A 17,191-nucleotide genomic window follows, 5' to 3' on the forward strand; every position below is an offset into this window, starting at 1 on the left:
GAGCAGAAGTGATTTTTTCAAGGTCACCAAGGTCTCAGTGGTGCAAAGAGCTTCCTGTACAAGTTTCCTTGCAGGTCTGGGTGGCTGCTCCTAGGTAAGACAGCCACACATTTAAATATTGTGCTTTTTAGCCTGAGCATCAACTGATACTTCCCTGAAGATGCAGAAGCAAATATCCTGATATAATCTGGTAGTGGAATGAGACTGTTGGATTTATGGAATTGCTGCTCACTTCACATAATGCTTTCTGATGTATTTGGTGCTGAGCTGTGTTATGCTGCCTTAGTCCATATGGTTGGAGCAGATTTGATTTTGGTTTTCCTTAATTTAATTCTCTGTGCTGTCAAATGTACTTTATTCTGTATATTGTGTCTGCACTTTTATAGTAAACTCCCTCCTGTTTAGTGCTTTTGTTGAAAATGTTTTCTCAAAGTCTGAACTAAATTAGGGTTTCACTCCTATGCGTGTTTCTGAAATATTCGTAGGATGTTAATGACTTGGAAGACATCGTACATCAGCTTTGACTGAATCTTCAGGATTTTTTTCCAGCTTTCTGAATTTTATAATAAAGATCTCTTTGTAATTCATCTGTCTGTGCCCTGACTTCAGCCATGCACTGCTGAAAAAAAGGGCAGGTAAAGAGCTCATAAATACCTTCATCCAACAACCTTTACTTGTCTTGAAAACAAGAAAGCAGGTCACTGCTCCATACACTGCTAGGGCAGAGTATGGAGAAGTGTTGGTGTTTTCACTTCATCAGCCCAGCAGAGCTTAACCCCCATTGTGGCTGTGACACATTCATTTCCAGCCTGTTTTGGATTTTCCAAGAACCTGAGAAGCACCCGGCACAGACAGTGCTGCCCCTGAGGAGTGAGTGTTTGCAGACTTGCCCTCTGGACAGCAGCCTGCTCAGCACTTAGTGAGCACCAGAACGTGTTCAGACACCTATCTCTGACCATCTGCTTGCCACGGCCTGGGCGAGCTGATAAGCAACAGCTTGCAGTAGTCTTGGGAGGGAGGCCGGCCTGGAGTGTTGCTGGAGTCTGGAGACATTGTACTGGGCATATGCTGAAGTCAGCAACACATTCCAGTGCCCTTCTCTCTGCCTGGAATTGCCAAGTTACAGCTACCACAGAAGATTAACAAACTGAAAATGTGAAATGTGGGAGTGACAGGGAAGAAGAGTAGGTGAAGATAGCTGGAATTAAGTTTGGAGAGAGAAATAATTTGAAATAGATTATCTAGAAATGTGTCTCATAAAAGTCTCTCTAGTTTGCTATTTGCTGACTCAAGTTAATATTATTAAAAAGCAAAGTGACCTTGTAAAGAGTCTGGCTGGTTCTGGAGATGGTGAAAGGCTGTTGAGTGTGGAGGAGCTTATGACTAGTTCACAAAATAAATACTGCCAAAGCAGTGATCTTTGCTTAGTTTTCCTCCCAGCTGCCCCCGTCTGACTTCCGGGATCTCTGAAGAGAAAGAACATCCCCTTTGTTGATTGCTTCTGGGAAGCAGTTTGGTGGAGTGTTAATACACCTTGGTGGGCACAGAGCCTCTGTGATGAGAAGTGGGGTCAGTCAGCGTTTTCATTAGCTTGCTTTTCCCAAGTATTTTTAGTATGACTGCACTTAACTCTCTCGGGGTTTCTTCCTTGGCAATTTTCAGCTGCCGGAACAGACAGGTCCCTGCACAGTGTTCTTGTCTGGCTTTTAATTTTACCCAATTCTACATCCTCAATTCAGTGGTGTGACTTACAAACAACTATCAGGCCCTTGCTGCCAAAGCTACTGGTCCTGTAAACCTGCTTAATTTGTTCCTAACCAGGGAAATAGGGAAGCAGGATCTGCTGTTACCTTTTCCCCTGTCACATTCAAATCTCTGTGGGATGCAACATTTTAATTATTCCCTGTCACATCACAGGTTTAAGTATCTCCTCAGCTTTCAAGTCATCTCACCTATCCTTCTGCTGTTGCCAAACATGCTTTTAATTTCTAACAATGTCAGGCTTCTCTGACACACAATATGCAAAGTGTTGCTGGAGAAGGGGTTCAGCATACAGGAGAAAAGGAAACATTGTGTGTGTGTGTCAATCTGCAGAAATTTACTGACTGGATTTCCAATTGCTTCAAAATGTTGCTGGAGAGCTGATGCAACAATATGTGTAGAGAAAGGAAAACAGGACTTTTCTGCAAGGACTGGAGTGTCTTGCTGTGCAGTGAGCTTATGCTTCCCTCTCTCACATTACCTGCTCTGTTCTTCTGCTCTTCTCTCACAGAGCATTTCCTTGCAGTTTTATGGTGCCAGTGCTGGTGTTGTTTCCCAGTTTAGTACAAGAAGGCTGCTCTTGCAGGATCCTTTCCATGCTGTGCTGGGAAAGGGAGTGCATGGGCAGCACAGGCGGTGTGGGTGATTTCAGCTCCTCGCAAGTCTGACGTCTGCAGTTTGTTAGAATGTGCTTGTCTGCCTTTAAATAACAACTTGCAGTTATTGCAACCTGAGGCCTTGGTTCCTGTGCAGCATCTGACACAGGATTCAGGGCTGCACTGAGGATTTCCACAGAGAATTACCTTCTGGTAATTAAATATACTGTGTTTGATTCCTAACGTGCATGCAACACAAAACCAGGCTTTGTGAGCTGGTTTCACATGGAACATGGTTGCCATGTTGGATTTCCTGCCTTCCTCATCCCAGAAGCTGGGATTGCCAGGTGGCTGACAAACCTCCCTGGGATCAGCTCTAACTGGCATGTGAAAGTCGTTACATGTGTGTGGGCACATCACAAAAAAGTTGCTTTCCACAGTGACATCTGTTTGCTCAGATATAAATGGATCAGTGACTGTCCCATCTGGAAGCTGGGGTGCTTTGAGCACTGGTTTGCCTCATGTGCTGCATCCAGCACTTCTGGAATCCACATGCCTTCACTGCTGATTTCAAGTTGTTTCTCTCTTTTTGCAGGTGAATTAGAGAAAGTGACTCCCAGAGCACCTTGGCTGTATGAACTCTTGAGCTGTCAAGGGACTGAGAGGCTTATGAAGAGGTTCTGTCAGGCAAAACAGTGCTTAGCAAAGACACCAAGGAGGAGGGAAAAGGAGAAAGGGAGGGAGAGAGAGCTGAAACACTAACAAACCATGGTAGGTATTTGTTGTCTTTCACAGGGGTGTATTAAAAGTGCTTTCTGCTGCCAGGCTTGCATGGGGCCAGATCAAACCCGAGAGAGGGGATTTTCTGACCTTGCACTAACTGAGGGATGGTACTGTGTGCTTTGAGCAGAGCAAGTGAGGTTTGATGTATTGTCAGCCTCTTAAAGCCAAAGAGTGTTCTTGTGAGCCTGCAGTACATGAATTATTAAATACGAACGAAGGGGATGCTCATAAGGTTTTCTAATAAAACTGGCATTAGCAGGCTGTAGCAAACAGCATCAGTGACCTTGAACTTGCAGATTTCATTACCAAATGCTCACATTCCCCTTCCACCTCTACCTCACAAAAGCAAGTTTTGATTATTCACATCCATGTGTGTGTGATTGAAAGTGCCTCTGTGCACATTTCGTGGCAGTGTAGATGAAATGTGTGTACCAAAAACGCCTGGTTTAAGTGAGAAGTCACTCCTCATTTGCCTGGGTTTGGCTGCAAATAGAAATGCCTGAGATGTGGGATTTGTAAAGATGTGCAAATATGAAGTATTGTGATGGTGAGATTCTGAAATTTGTTCACAAAAAGGCAATAAACCTACTCAGTTGCTGAACAATATGAGTGGAGAGCAGTTTAAACATATTTATATATTTTAAGCCCTCTAAGGTTATTATTGAGAGAATGGAAATGAGAATAAATGAAATAAATTTTAAATACAGTTGCTAACATTTGAGTGGCTGGTTGCTGCGTGTAGGCTGTGTATTTATATTTATATTTAAACAAAAGACCTAAACAAAGATTTTTAACAGTTACAGAGAGAAAGGGAGAAAGAACACTTTGCAAAGCAGAGTTGTTAATGTATTTAAAATAGTGTCCCACTCTGTCATTCTTTTCGGCCTGAATTGTAATGAGGAGTTGATCCTGTCAGCCCCTCTTCATTAGAAAAGAAAATGTGTCTCATAATTAGGAATTACTAGTTTGTTTCTGTTCCACTGCTGTACCTGGCATTTCGTAAGGTAGAAGACGGTGAGTGAGTTGGTAAATGCAGCTCGGCGTTTCCCTGCAGCCCGGCTGTATCCATGTTGTGGATAACCACAAGAGGGACCTCCTGGAGGCACTCTGCAGCCTATCAAACTGCAGGGGATAAAACCAGCCCTTGACAGATGAATTGTTACTGCCCAAATTATCCATCTGGGTAGGAACACAAAACTTAGGAAGGGAATGATGTCATGACCTTCAATGGAAGAGATACAAGGAGTGCAATAAACCAGGAAATCATGGACAGTTCCTTAATAAGGATCTAGCCTAGAGGCCTGTGAGGTTGTTCAAAGGCCCTTTGTGTCCTTAGGAGTGGGTACAGCTACAAACCCATGAAGTAGGGGTGAAAATGACACCTAATTAAGGTGCTTTATGTGTAGGAGGAAGAGAGGGGTTTGGTTGGTGATTCTGTTCTGGGAGGCTTTCAGCAGTGACTGATGTGTCTGTAGAGACCAAGACTTATTGCTGCCCTTGCTACAGGTCTGTGCTGTGATCACAGCTGGTCTGGGGCACTGCTTAGATCAAAAAAGTCTCACCTGAATAGTCTGCAGCAAACCCAAAACTTTCTAGCATAGGTTTCCCAACTAGTGAAGTTTACCTCCCTCAGCAGCATCACTCAGGACTCTGAGATTCACTGCAGGCTTTTTTAATTAGCACTCAAATACCTTCCTATTCATTTGAATGTTTTTAAAAAAGAAATTTCAGTCTCTTACCGTTTATCTTTATTCTCATCTTCACTCATGCCTTTGCAAATCCCTGTGCAGTGGCTGAGCCTCTCACAGTTCTGTACTGCCTGTGACTTCATCTGCAGCAGCAGCAAACCTGTGAGGGATTGGCTCTTTGACTGCCTGTTCCAAGGTGTGCTGCTCTGGTCCCCAGCATAAACAGAGGAGAGGTGGCTGCACTCAGCACTTCCAGAATATGCAAAATTGAATTTGGAGAGTATCAATGCCTTTTACAAAACAGGAATCATGTCTCCTTGCCCACCCTCCTTTCCACATGCTATGCCCAGTCTGCACCCTCCCTGCCAGGCAGGATTCCCATTCAATACACCCATAACTTCCTTCTCTTTTCTTCCTGTTTCCCACTCTGCAACAGAGATCGATCCGATCTTTTGCTAACGATGACCGCCACGTAATGGTGAAACATTCAACCATTTATCCATCTCCAGAGGAGCTTGAAGCTGTCCAGAACATGGTCTCAACAGTAGAATGTGCCCTTAAGCATGTCTCTGACTGGATGGATGAAAAGAACAAGTCTGCAAAGTGTGAGGGTGATGTGGAAGCCAAGGAGGAAGCTGCAGAAGGCACTGCCAAGTGAGTGAAGCCTCAGCTCACAACGTGTCCCTGTGCTGCTCTCAATGACTCCTTTCCTCCAAATAAGAGTCGTAGTGTTACCTGGGTCTGCTGCAGATGAATGTTCATAGAAGGAGGGGGATATATTTGGACTTTTTGATGTGGGAGCACGTGGGGGGAGTGCAGGGAATGGCAATAAGCCCAGTGTGGGCAGCAGTTGCTCTATATTTCTTTGCTTATTTTACTGTGATGTTGTGAAGTTGCATTTAGCAGACAAACCTTTCAGCAGTTTTAAGCAAATCCAATTCCCTGGAACACACCAGTGCAAATTGACAGCCATGTGCTTGGGGGCTCCTGCAGTCTAATACACAAAAATTTTTATAATCCAGCAAACAAAGTTTCCAAAGCCCCCATTACTTTCCATTATCGCCATAGTTTAGCCCCAGCTGGCGACTCAGCCCCATATAGATGCTGATTTTTTATAAAAAAATAACCCAAGTGTGCTGTAAATGCTTTGGAGACAATTGGATGAGACAAGAGCTGGTGCTGGCCTCTCAAAGAAGCATTTCTTGCATTTTACTCCACGTTTTTAAGCAATCCTAGTCTACAAAACTGGCTCTTGTCACAGTCTTTTTTCTCAGCACTCAAAAATTAAGTATCCCTATGTTGCTTTGAAAATTCTTTACTGTGACTCTGAAAGGTTCCCCTAAACTGTAGCTGGAGAGTAAAATCCCCTTTAATTACTCTAAATTGTTTCATTTCCAGGGATCAAGGTGGTCGGACGTTATGTGGCGTTATGAGAATTGGCTTGGTTGCAAAGGGCTTGCTGATCAAAGATGATATGGATCTGGAGCTGGTTCTCATGTGCAAAGAAAAACCCACAAAGACCTTGTTATGTATCGTTAAAGACAATCTCCCAGCTCAAATTCAGGTGAGTTCATTTGCAGCAGTCCTCCCACAGTGGCTGATAGCACTGCAAGGGCTATTTGGGGAAAGGCTGGAATTTGTTCCAACAAGAAAGACAAGTGATGTAAAGGAATATACTCTGAATCTAGGATGGCATCTGGGACATGTGACGTTTAATGTGGTGACATGAAGTCCTTACTCACAAAATGTAACCTCTTCCTGCTCTTGTTGCCCTACTCGTGTTTGTGCTGTCAGTTCCCTGGGAGGGCAGCTGACCTCTGTGTGTGCAACTAACCCAGGGTGGGTTTGGGTGCTCTGCTCCACCCAACATGAGCTGAACTGCAGAAACCTTTCCTGCTCACTCAGTCCCTGTTGTTGTCCCCTGCCTGAACCTGCAGTTCCCCATTGCGGCTGCTTTGCTTGGGCCATTCCCACATAAACTCCTCTGTGCTGCCAAGGTGAGAACATGTCACTTTAGGTGGTCACTCATTTGGGCTCATGTTAATCATGAGCTCACATTATTTTTATTTATGGCTACTTAATTCTGATGCTGGCATCCAGTGGGCAGCAGTTGCAGCTTGTTTAGGGATGCCACCTCTGTGACAGAGTTCTGAGGCTGAGGAATCAGTCCACCTTCCAGACTCACCAACACTGGTGCCAAGGAATTGCCCTCTAATGTTCCACTGTAAGTGCCCCTCTCCAAACCACAACCAAACTCAATCTTGCTTTTCTTCTGATCTGCTTTTCTCCCTGTGTTTTACCATGCTTGACAGCTGTTAGTTCTCACCATTCATTTTCTCACACAAAGGGCTTGTTTTAATGGGCTGATGTTGTTCCTAGAGATGTGGCCCTATCCATAGCTAAAAATGCAAAGGATCTTTTGAGTAGTAAAGAGTAAATTTTACTTGTTTGAAAATGATAGGGATGTATTGAGTATTAAAGAATAAACCTTGTCATGAGGCATGAAATGAGGAGGGCTGGAAGTGAGAAGAAAAGTTAATATGTGCTTCAAAAAAGTGAGATAAAATGAAAGAATAGACATAATTAAAATATGTGAAGATTGAATAAATTCAAGAGACAGGCAGGTAAGATCCTGTGGCGAAGGACTGTGAGGGATTACAGAAAAGATGAGGGAAGAGGACTCTGACTCATGAAATGCTCCAACTGTTGTGGGCATGGAAGATAAGGAGAGGCTCTGCAGAGGGATCAGATGCTGGAAGTGAAGGAGGGTTTAGGTCCATTAGTGGACAAAAGGAACAAGTGAGGCAGAGACTCAGGAGCTTCTGCTTTGCTGCTTTGAAGGCTCATGGTGAGCAGATGCTCAGCCATTTTCATCCTAACGATAAAGGAGCTGCAGAGCAGATTGCAGCAGGGAAGGGGTCGGAGCAGATATCCTAACCATCGGTGTGCTGAACCACTCCACACAGAAGGGGTGGCTGGAGGCCTCTGAGCCATCTGTGGCTGCCCTTGTGCTGCTTCTGGAGGGTGAGAGAGGTCACAAAGGGCTGCTGAAACACCTGCAGAGAGATCACTGCACAGAACTCTGATACAGTGCATGTTAATGGAGCAAACTGTAAGGCAGTGCAGCACTGGCTACAAAAGAAATGTTTTAAATTGCTTTTAATGAGAGAGGCAAAGCCGCCTTTGTTACTGCAATGCCCTGTAGCCTTCTCATTAGCTGAGGCACATACACAGGTTCTTCACTTTTTCAGTCTATTGGGAGAGTCTTGAAATCTTTCTTGGTGACTTTCAGAAACTTACAGAAGAGAAGTATCTGGTGGAGGAGCATGTAAATGAGGCAGCTATTGTTATCCATAACACAAAGGAGCCCAAGCTCACTTTGAAGGTGATACTCACATCCCCTCTCATCCGAGATGAAGCAGAGAAGAAGGAAGGAGGTACACAGAGCGTTTTAACTTGGTTTTAAGACTGTTCTAGCTAAATGTCCTGACTGTGCAGCACAGGGTTAATTGGCAAGTAGGTTTTTAATTGTGCATCATGTATTGACTAGACTGGCTATTGCCACCATGAGTTACATTATTTGTGCCTTAAAAGACAGCAGTCACTTAAATTTCATGTAAATATGTGTAGTTTTCCTTTCAAGCAATATTCCTACAGTGTTAACTCTGACATACAATTAGATCTTAGTTCTCCTTTCTTTCAGACTTGCTATTTAATTCTTGAGCACCTGGCGCTGCACAGTCTTGTTTGCAAATTAAGTCAGTCAAGTGGGATTGGTTTATAGTTTCTTGAAAAACTCACAAAAATGTTTCTCTTTATGTAAAAGCCCTCTCCTGCAAAGCTCGCCAGTGTGTCGTCCTGGCCCTCAGTTTTTATTGATTGATGATGTGTATGTTTCTGGCTTTAAGAATTTCCTAACTGGGATACAATTGAAGTTATGGTGCTGTGATACAGCACTTTTGCTTCTGAATTGAACGTTGTACCTCATGTCCTTAGAGCAAAATAGTTCTAGAAAACTGTCACTTAGTCCTTTCCGTTCCTTCTCCCTCTCCGCGGTGTCCTGCACAGTTCCGTGCCCGTGCTGCAGGAATGGTGTCTGTAGTACCAGTGAGGCTGGAAACAGACTGTGAGCAATAGAGAAGAGCAAATGTAGCCATACTTTGTTGTATTTTTAAAATCTTTTCAGTAATTTCTGCTTCCGCTTCCCAAACCTATCCCTAGAAACTTTGCCACTGGATGATGTCAGACCTTTGACCAACTGGCCACTCTCTGTCATGACAACTGAGGCAGCTGGGCCCGTGTGGGCTAGGGAACTCCCTGTCGCTCTCTTCCCATTTCTAGACTTGCCACAAGTCCTTTGCTTCCTCCCTCTCCCACATGGAATACCAATGGGGTGAGAAATGTTGGTCAGTTTCTCCTCATTTTGTTGGAGGCGATGGCAGGAAGGATCCCTTTCCAAGTGACATGTAACACTTTGGCAGCAGTTGAATGTAAAAAATCTTACAGAACAGATGAATGGCAAAGATCCCTTAATTACACTGGCTGTTTATTCTGAAATTAGCAACAATGCTGTTTCCAAGACCATTAAAAATAAACTGCATATTGCTTTAGTTGTTCAGCTTCCCACAAGATGCTGAGACCAGCCCTGGAGCTGCTGCAGCTCATCCATGTTCATGAGAGAGCCCAGTGCAGGACGAATTCCGATGGTGAAGGATTTGTGAGATTCCCACCAGGGAATACGGTTTTACACAAAGGCTTCTGCCCAAGTATTTTCTTGTAAAAATTGATGCTGTAATGCCAGCGAAGTCCAGGAATTTCTGAATTCATCTCAAACTAAAGGAGGGTTGGAATTTTTATGTTTTCTCATGCTTAATATGTAGGTGGTCTATGTTTTTTTCCATATCTTAAAATATTTTCAAAGGTCTCTACTATATTTTTGAAATTTAAAATGGTTTTACCACCTCTCCTAAAGTGGTTATACACTGTCATTCTGTGCAGCTGCTGAGAACAGGGAATAGGGTCATGGATCTCATTTTAAAGTCCAGGCTCCTTGGCATTGATTCATCACAAAGAACAGAGACATTTATCATATTCCTTTTCAAGGTATATGGAGCATTTTGCAGATGTCACTAAGTAAGTTGGGAGGGATAATTTTTTTTTTGTAATCTTGCCAACCATTTAGATTGGAATCACTTAGATTCAGACCAAAAAGTTTCATGTCTAGTGAATAGGGAGAATAATTGGAGAAAACTGGTGAAAACACCTTGATCTCCAAAGCACTGCTGTATTTTTTCACTACCACTGAACAGTGTCAAGCAAATGTAAATAGACTTCCTATGCAGTTTTAAAAACCTGTCAGTTGGCTCCATGCATTCTTTTGACTGAAGGAGCTCAAAGTGCTGCTGAACTTGCCTTTCATCTTCCATGTAAGATAGGCCCAGACTGCCTGAGCCTGCGGAAAACTGACCAAGGTTTCTGTGGTGGGATTAGCACTAATCTGTCCTCTAACAACCCAGGTCAGGCCAATGGCCCTCGTTACCAGTGCTCCCATTGTTCTGTAGGAATGCTGTGTGTGCCTTCATGCCCTGATGTCAGAATGTATCGAAAAACATTCCTGGATTTCTCTTCAGTCCCCACCTCTTCAGAAAAGTGTTCATGTTTAAGATGTGGTGTTTGTCCTATTTGTTTTTGCTGTTCCTTAGCAAAAATAAATAGTGGCCCAGTGTGTGTGTGCATTTTGGTGTTTCTCACAAACAGCTACCCATAAAGCTCTGCTTTCTCATGTTGAGAAGTCAAGCACCTAAATTTGCCTGCATTTTGCATCAGTTTACATTTTAAACTTCTTAAGAAACTGAATTTTTAGTCACAGCATCAAATATAAATTGAGCTTTCCAGACCAGAACCTTGTATCCTGAAAACCAATTGTTGTTACTGAGCATACAGTAACAACAAATTACATCATTACAAACAAGCTGGTTCACCAAAGTGGGGCAGAAGTCCCGTTGCTCCTGGAGCAGGACATGGCCAGTGATGCTCCCAAGGGGCCAAGTGCCTCTGAAGGGGCAGCAAGCCCCAGACTGCCCTCCCCTCTCTGGAGAAGAAAAGGCTCCTCGTACGGCTCACATGAATGGAGTTGGCAGCTCCTGTGTGAAGAGAATGCTACAGCAGTGGGGAGAGAATTCCTGAGGGATTGGTTCTGCGTTGCATAGTGTGAGCTAATGTCAGGGCTTTAGAATTTACTCTTTACTAAACTCCTTGGATCACTGCCCTTGTTAAAACTACAAGGAAAAAAGGAAAGCTTTGCAATCCCGTTTGAAAATTTTGATTTGGTCTCACTTTCCTGACTGGCAGAGCATGAAGAAACATGCCATTCTCCCGAGGGGGTCTGAAGGGAGCCCACTGCAAGCTGCTCGCCCTCTTCACTGCCTGTTCTCTTCATCTTTCTGTTTAATAGAATCTTGCACCTGCAAGTTGGCAGACCGCAACATCAGGACACTGGGGCTGAACAAGCAATTGGCAAAATTCTCCAAGATATTTGTAAATTAGGCCTTGGAAAATGGTCTTAATCCTGTAAGAAAAGACATTATTCTAAATAGCTGAAACACATCTTAGGAGGTTTTTGGTTCACCTGAATGACAGGTGACATGTATTCTGTTTGATTTGTGGTTTAAATGAAAAATTAATTTACTTTATCAATGGCTGCAGCACTCTTTAGCAAAACCTCATACAACACTGAGCCTCAGTTCGTTGCAAAAAAATGATTTTGCAGTCAGTCACCTTTGCCATTTCTAACGTTTTAAAATAAGATTCTGATCATTCATTGACAGTACTTGTTTGATACAGTACTTGAGCTTTAAGCAGATGTTTATATTGTCTGCAGTGAAGTTTTCTCAGAGAACTACCCAGATGGATGTTGAGTAATCCTGTGCCACAAATGTCGCTCCTGAAAACAACAAAACTGCAAAGGAAATTTAGAAGCAAATCTTGTGTTCCAAAATGACCTTTTATGCTCAAAGAAAGACAGAGCTTTGAGACTTTGCAGCTTTCATTTGGACACTGATTTGCAAAGCAGACAAGAGGAGTGATTAATCCCAATCCTGGAATGCTGTTGATGAGGGCAATAACAAACAATGCAAATATCTGCTGTGAAGTTCACAGGGGTTAGAAAATAAGCTTATAGCACTTGAGTCAGCAGTTGTTAACTGCAACCATCACCTGTCAGACAAGATACTGGTTCTGTTCAGTTTTACACTGGTGGGGTTTTTTTTTGTGCTTTGGGCTCTTTTATTCATCATAACATCAAGTACTTTTACCAGAGTAACCTTCCCAGGAAATGGCTTAGGAGAGGCAGCCTTAGCACTAAAGATGCAATTGCTTATGCAGCCAATCCCATTCAATGGAACCCATGAAAATGTCCTTGGAGATGGCACTAACAAACTGATGGTACTTTTTCTTCATAAATTGTCCTGGTATTTTAGATGTCTTGCTGGATGATTTTGCTCATCTAGCAGAGTTTTCTGTTTGGAACGGATTTAGTATTTCATTCATCTCTGCAAAGGTCTCTGAAGACCTGGAGAATTAACCACTATGAATAATGAAAAGAGTGCATTTCCAAATTATTTATTTTTAAGTCAAGAGTAACTATATATTCATAGGAAAATGTCATATTCAAGGCTTTAGTTAAGCCATAGATTAATTTTGTTGTTCCGGTTGTTCTCATCAGCTAAAACCAGTATCTTGTAATGTGATTTCACAGAAGTGTAGAAACCGTCATTTATAGAGAGTTTCCAGAGAATCTGGATGTTACAAACTCCCTTGGATTAGAATAAAATAAATACAGAAGAAAGGACTGATAGAGAATTCCCCTTAATGTAGAATTGGATGTGGCTGCTAAAAGCAGTTTGTTACAAGTTGGTTGATAAAGCGGGGAAAGGCAAAAAAAGTGTAAACCTGGACAGAAAATATCAGTGTCTTGTCTCTCAAATCCATCTTTGAATTTCCTCTGTTGGTTTCAGTTGCTGTTGGGAAGCTTTTACACGAGGGCACTTCCTCTCAAATATATTAATGACCTGGAAGTTACCAAAGCCACTCTTTCATATGCTCTGGTTATATGAAAGATGAATCAAACTAAAGTATCATACTAGCATTTCCTGTATATTTCTTTCATTGAATTATACTGGCTAGTACTGTTCATGCAGTAATATTTCAAATATATTCAATGTTTTTCTTTGGAATTCTCAATAATTGCATGGATGTAATTTAACTTTCTACCTATTAAATTTTTTTTTATTACCCCCTGAGAATATCTTCCTCTTGTCCAAAGAAGCTTTGAAATTCTGTGCCACCTTTGTGGAATAAAAGTCACAAAGAAGAAGAGGGAAAAAAAGCCCAATACATCCCAACAGAAAAAAAAAAAAAAAGAAAAAAAAGAAAAGTGCTATAGAGCTACTTTCTGCCCTGAAATGTGTTCTACATTTTTAATAAGATCCCAGATTGTCTGTAGCAGTGGCCATCTTTATTATTACTATTATTTTACAAGGAGTGAATGCCTTTGCTTCTGTTGCACATGTGCACATTTACTATCTTTAATGGCTTGTTTAAATTAAATAACACCGTGCACTTAAATTCTGGGAGTCTTATTATCTCATTGAGATGCTGCCGCTCTTTTTGTATTGTGACAGAAACCCCTTGGTCAAATTGTATCTGTCTCTTTTTATCCCATTTTTACCAGTAGATAATGTTGCGATGAAAGATCCTCCGGACTTATTGGACAGGCAGAAATGCCTGGAGGCCTTGGCGTCTCTGCGGCACGCCAAATGGTTTCAGGTTGGCTCTTTGTTCTTACCTTGTTGTTATTGTAGCCTTGCGAGGTTTAATTTGAGATAGTTTTAATTTTAATGCCTCTTTAATTTCTGACTAGTCCCTCCTAGAGCAAAGGTCTAGAATTCCAACCCAGTGCTGTACTGTGCAAGGGCAAACGTGACAGGGAGACAGTCAGCTGGTCCAGAGTTGTCATGAGGCTACAAAAGCAATCTTGACATTTCGCTGCCTTTTTTATACGTTTCTCTAAATTCAAGTGTACTTTTATATAAGTGTTTTTATTTTGCATGAAGCTGATTAAGTATTAAGTAATAATAATTTAAAATTTATCCCAGGACTCTGTGCATTTAAAAAGAAAAGCAAAATTGACGACCAGGCTTTTGCAGGTGTATTGGAATCATTTTGTTTGTTTTAGGCCAGGGCAAATGGACTAAAATCATGTGTAATTGTTCTTCGTATTCTGCGGGATTTGTGCAACAGAGTCCCCACATGGGCACCGCTGAAAGGCTGGGTAAGTACAGAAAGAGCTGAGGTCATGTCTCAGATCTCCCGAGAGTTGTAGCAGTGTCTGGACTGGGGAAAGCAGAGTCTTGTATGAGACTCTTCCTTCCACCCCTGTTCCTTTGCTCCCCATTAACTGCTCCCTGTGTAGAGCAGAGAAGGCAAGTAGTTCTCAAGTCTGTGACACTGCTGCCATGGAAAGGGACACACTGCTGCCATGGAAAGGGACACACTGCTGCCATGGAAAGGGACACACTGCTGTGGGCCTCACATATCCAGGAGGATTGGCAATAGACTAACACTTGTTGCCTTCCAGCCCTCTTGTTTAGTATTCCAAAACTATCCTGCTCCTGTGACAATGCCACTCCTGCCAGCAGCTGTTGCCCTTTCCTGGGACAGGTTTGCTCTGCGTGCCTGGAGAGGAACACTCTGTAGGGCAGCAGAGGTGGTGTTTCTGTTGTGTGGAACTGAAAACCCTTTGAGAGGAGAGAACATTTGTCTGGCTTGACTTTAGAGACCCCTCCTTTTTGACTTTTTGGGCAGACAGTGGAGAGCAGTTGGTGTCCTCAAAAGGTGACTCAGACCAGGGGGGACAAAGATGTGCCCTGCACAAGTACATGGCCTCCTCTGGGGCAGGCCTCTGTCCCTAAGACCTGTAGTGGATTACAAGCAAAGTCTCCTGATGTGAATGTTCATCCCCTCTTGCCCCACATTTTTAACTTTCAGTCACAGTTACCCTTGTGTCCATACTAATTGTAATTTAATGTCTTCTAGCCACTCGAGCTTATATGTGAAAAATCTATAGGTACTTGTAATAGACCTTTGGGCGCTGGGGAAGCGTTGCGACGAGTGATGGAGTGTTTGGCATCTGGAATTCTGCTTCCTGGTAAGGGGCCAAATGAACTCCAGGAACACAAAGGGATGGTCAGCCCACCTTAACATTTAGCTGTTGCTGTAGGATTACATGAGAAATACCTGCTGTGAACTCTGAACCTGCCTTGGAGTGAAATTGATGTTTTTTGATTTAAAATACAAAATTAAAAGAAAGGATTTTGCATAGTGGTAACTGTGAGAATGATACTGCCACTGCAGGAGAAGTTAGATTGGTTATAAATTAAACTCTACCTCATTAAGGGGTTGCAGGTAAATAGACTTAATGATTATCTGGTTTTTACAGATTCCTTGAAATCTACATATCTGTCCAAATTATGTTTTCTTCCATTTCTACTGATTTCAGTTAATGTTATCACTTATCACCCATGTGCAGTGTTTACCCTGATAAGGTCTGTGGCCACTGCAAGGGCATAAAACCTCGGGTCAGTTTGCATTGTGTGAAGGCTGACTCCCTGCTGGAGAAGGGGTGCTGCCCACTGTGCAGCAGTTGGGCTCAGCTGCTGTCTGTCCCTGTTTGCACACTGCTGCTCGTTCCCCTCAGTAATCCCCGTTCCTCTCCCTGCCAGGGGGCCCGGGCCTGCACGACCCCTGCGAGCGCGAGCCCACGGACGCTTTGTCTTACATGACAGTTCAGCAAAAAGAAGCCATTACACACAGTGCTCAGGTAGGGAACTCTGTGTGTGCTGCAACAGTGAGGAATCCAGCTCACTAGCACCATTTATTCTCTGCCAGGATGGCTTGTTTTCATGGCAGTCCTGACAGTTCTTGTGCTGCACTATCCTGGAAAGGTTAAACCATGGTTCAGGAGTGCAAGAGTTAAATGTGTGTGAAATCTTATCCTTGCAGAGGCAGTGGGATGCCTGTGCACCCACCTCTGCTCCCAGCACAGAGCCCCTGGGTGGGCTCCCTGTCAGTGTGCCCTGCACTCTCTGTTACAGAAATTCATGAGGTTTATGTTTTTAGACATTAGCATTTTCCACAGCTATTGCAGAGGCCAGCTGTAAAAGCTGCCTTCTTGTCTGTCAAAACCACAGAGGCAGTTTTGTGTCTAAAGACTTACTAAAAAACACTTGAGCAACTGAGGTGAGATCCTGCTGTGATTAATATGTGTGTCTACTGTCCCTTTCAGCACGCGCTCAGATTATCAGCCTTTGGGCAGATCTATAAAGTTTTGGAAATGGATCCCCTCCCATCAAATAAGTCATTTCAGAAATATTCCTGGTCAGTAACTGACAAAGAAGGTAGGTATTATTTGTTCCAAAAGTCACTAATTGGTTAGTAAACTAGGAGTTAATTTAGAATGGGAGAAGTTTTGAATTATGTGCTGTGAATATGAAGTAGAAGCTTTTCTTTGTTATATGTGGGGTGATTTTTTAAAAAAATATTCATTGTGAGAATAAAATCTGGAAGTTCTGGTCTCTAGAAATACCAGGAGATGAGAGGCACAACAGCCATAATATAGCTGATGATTATCTTTAAGCACAAAATCCCTTGGCATCCAATGAGCAGAAATGTTTGATTCTTATGCTGCCGAGGAGAGACTGCAGACATGTCAAAAAGCATATAATGAATGTCCATAGTAAGAATTACTCAACATTTCTTCCTAGAAAACAAAATATTTCTAATAAAAAAAAAATCCATGTATATTTTTTTGTAAAAACAATACTGTTGGAGGTCTTGCTTAGACTAAATGTGGAAAACAGCACTGCAGGTTTGCAGTCCTTACTCCACACCTGGTATTGGACACAGAGATCCTGCCTGGCCTGGTAGAGTGAGCAGTAAACCAGTATTGGCTTTCATGTAGCAATAAGAAAGCTGTGACTGATGGATGAGTTCTGTTCTTTATAAACAAGCAAGGAACAGTGTGGGACTAATCAGACTCCTGCTGTGGGATCGTGTTTTCCTAATGGCATATCCACATTACAAGGAACTTTATACCCTAGGTACAGGCTCATCTGCTCTGAAGAGACCGTTTGAAGACAGTGTTGGGGATGATAAAGATCCAAATAAAAAGATGAAGCGTAATCTGAGGAAAAGTAAGTGTAGCACTTCTCCACTCTGTTTTCAAAGATCTATTGTACAGGGGGAGCTGCTTTAAAGGGTTCTCTGTGTTGGTGTGGTAGAGCATGTGAAAAAGTCTTTGGAACA

The 17,191-nt window shown here is 42.7% G+C and overlaps 2 protein-coding genes across 9 annotated transcripts in view; one reads left to right on the forward strand and one right to left on the reverse strand.

Annotated features, from left to right (window-relative positions):
• The window catches only part of CRB2 (crumbs cell polarity complex component 2), a 112,690-nt gene that overhangs the window by 76,079 nt on the left and 19,420 nt on the right, over nucleotides 1–17,191 (reverse strand). Inside the window, exon 3 of the mRNA XM_053962525.1 lies at nucleotides 4,880–4,988. The gene's annotated coding sequence lies outside the window, so the exon portion shown is untranslated. The remainder of the gene's footprint in view (nucleotides 1–4,879; nucleotides 4,989–17,191) is intronic.
• The window catches only part of STRBP (spermatid perinuclear RNA binding protein), a 59,797-nt gene that overhangs the window by 19,763 nt on the left and 22,843 nt on the right, over nucleotides 1–17,191 (forward strand). For 7 of the 8 annotated variants that reach the window (XM_053962544.1, XM_053962545.1, XM_053962540.1 and 4 more), the window contains exons 2-11: nucleotides 2,953–3,128; nucleotides 5,265–5,482; nucleotides 6,227–6,392; nucleotides 8,121–8,265; nucleotides 13,560–13,654; nucleotides 14,064–14,159; nucleotides 14,924–15,035; nucleotides 15,610–15,707; nucleotides 16,173–16,284; nucleotides 16,987–17,079. In XM_053962544.1, the coding sequence (XP_053818519.1) occupies nucleotides 3,126–3,128; nucleotides 5,265–5,482; nucleotides 6,227–6,392; nucleotides 8,121–8,265; nucleotides 13,560–13,654; nucleotides 14,064–14,159; nucleotides 14,924–15,035; nucleotides 15,610–15,707; nucleotides 16,173–16,284; nucleotides 16,987–17,079 (1,138 nt within the window). In that variant the 5' untranslated portion in view covers nucleotides 2,953–3,125. The remainder of the gene's footprint in view (nucleotides 1–2,952; nucleotides 3,129–5,264; nucleotides 5,483–6,226; nucleotides 6,393–8,120; nucleotides 8,266–13,559; nucleotides 13,655–14,063; nucleotides 14,160–14,923; nucleotides 15,036–15,609; nucleotides 15,708–16,172; nucleotides 16,285–16,986; nucleotides 17,080–17,191) is intronic. The other variant, XM_053962541.1, reaches the window with a different exon arrangement.

This window comes from Vidua chalybeata, chromosome 21 (assembly GCF_026979565.1).
Source record: "Vidua chalybeata isolate OUT-0048 chromosome 21, bVidCha1 merged haplotype, whole genome shotgun sequence".
Taxonomy (NCBI): domain Eukaryota; kingdom Metazoa; phylum Chordata; class Aves; order Passeriformes; family Viduidae; genus Vidua; species Vidua chalybeata.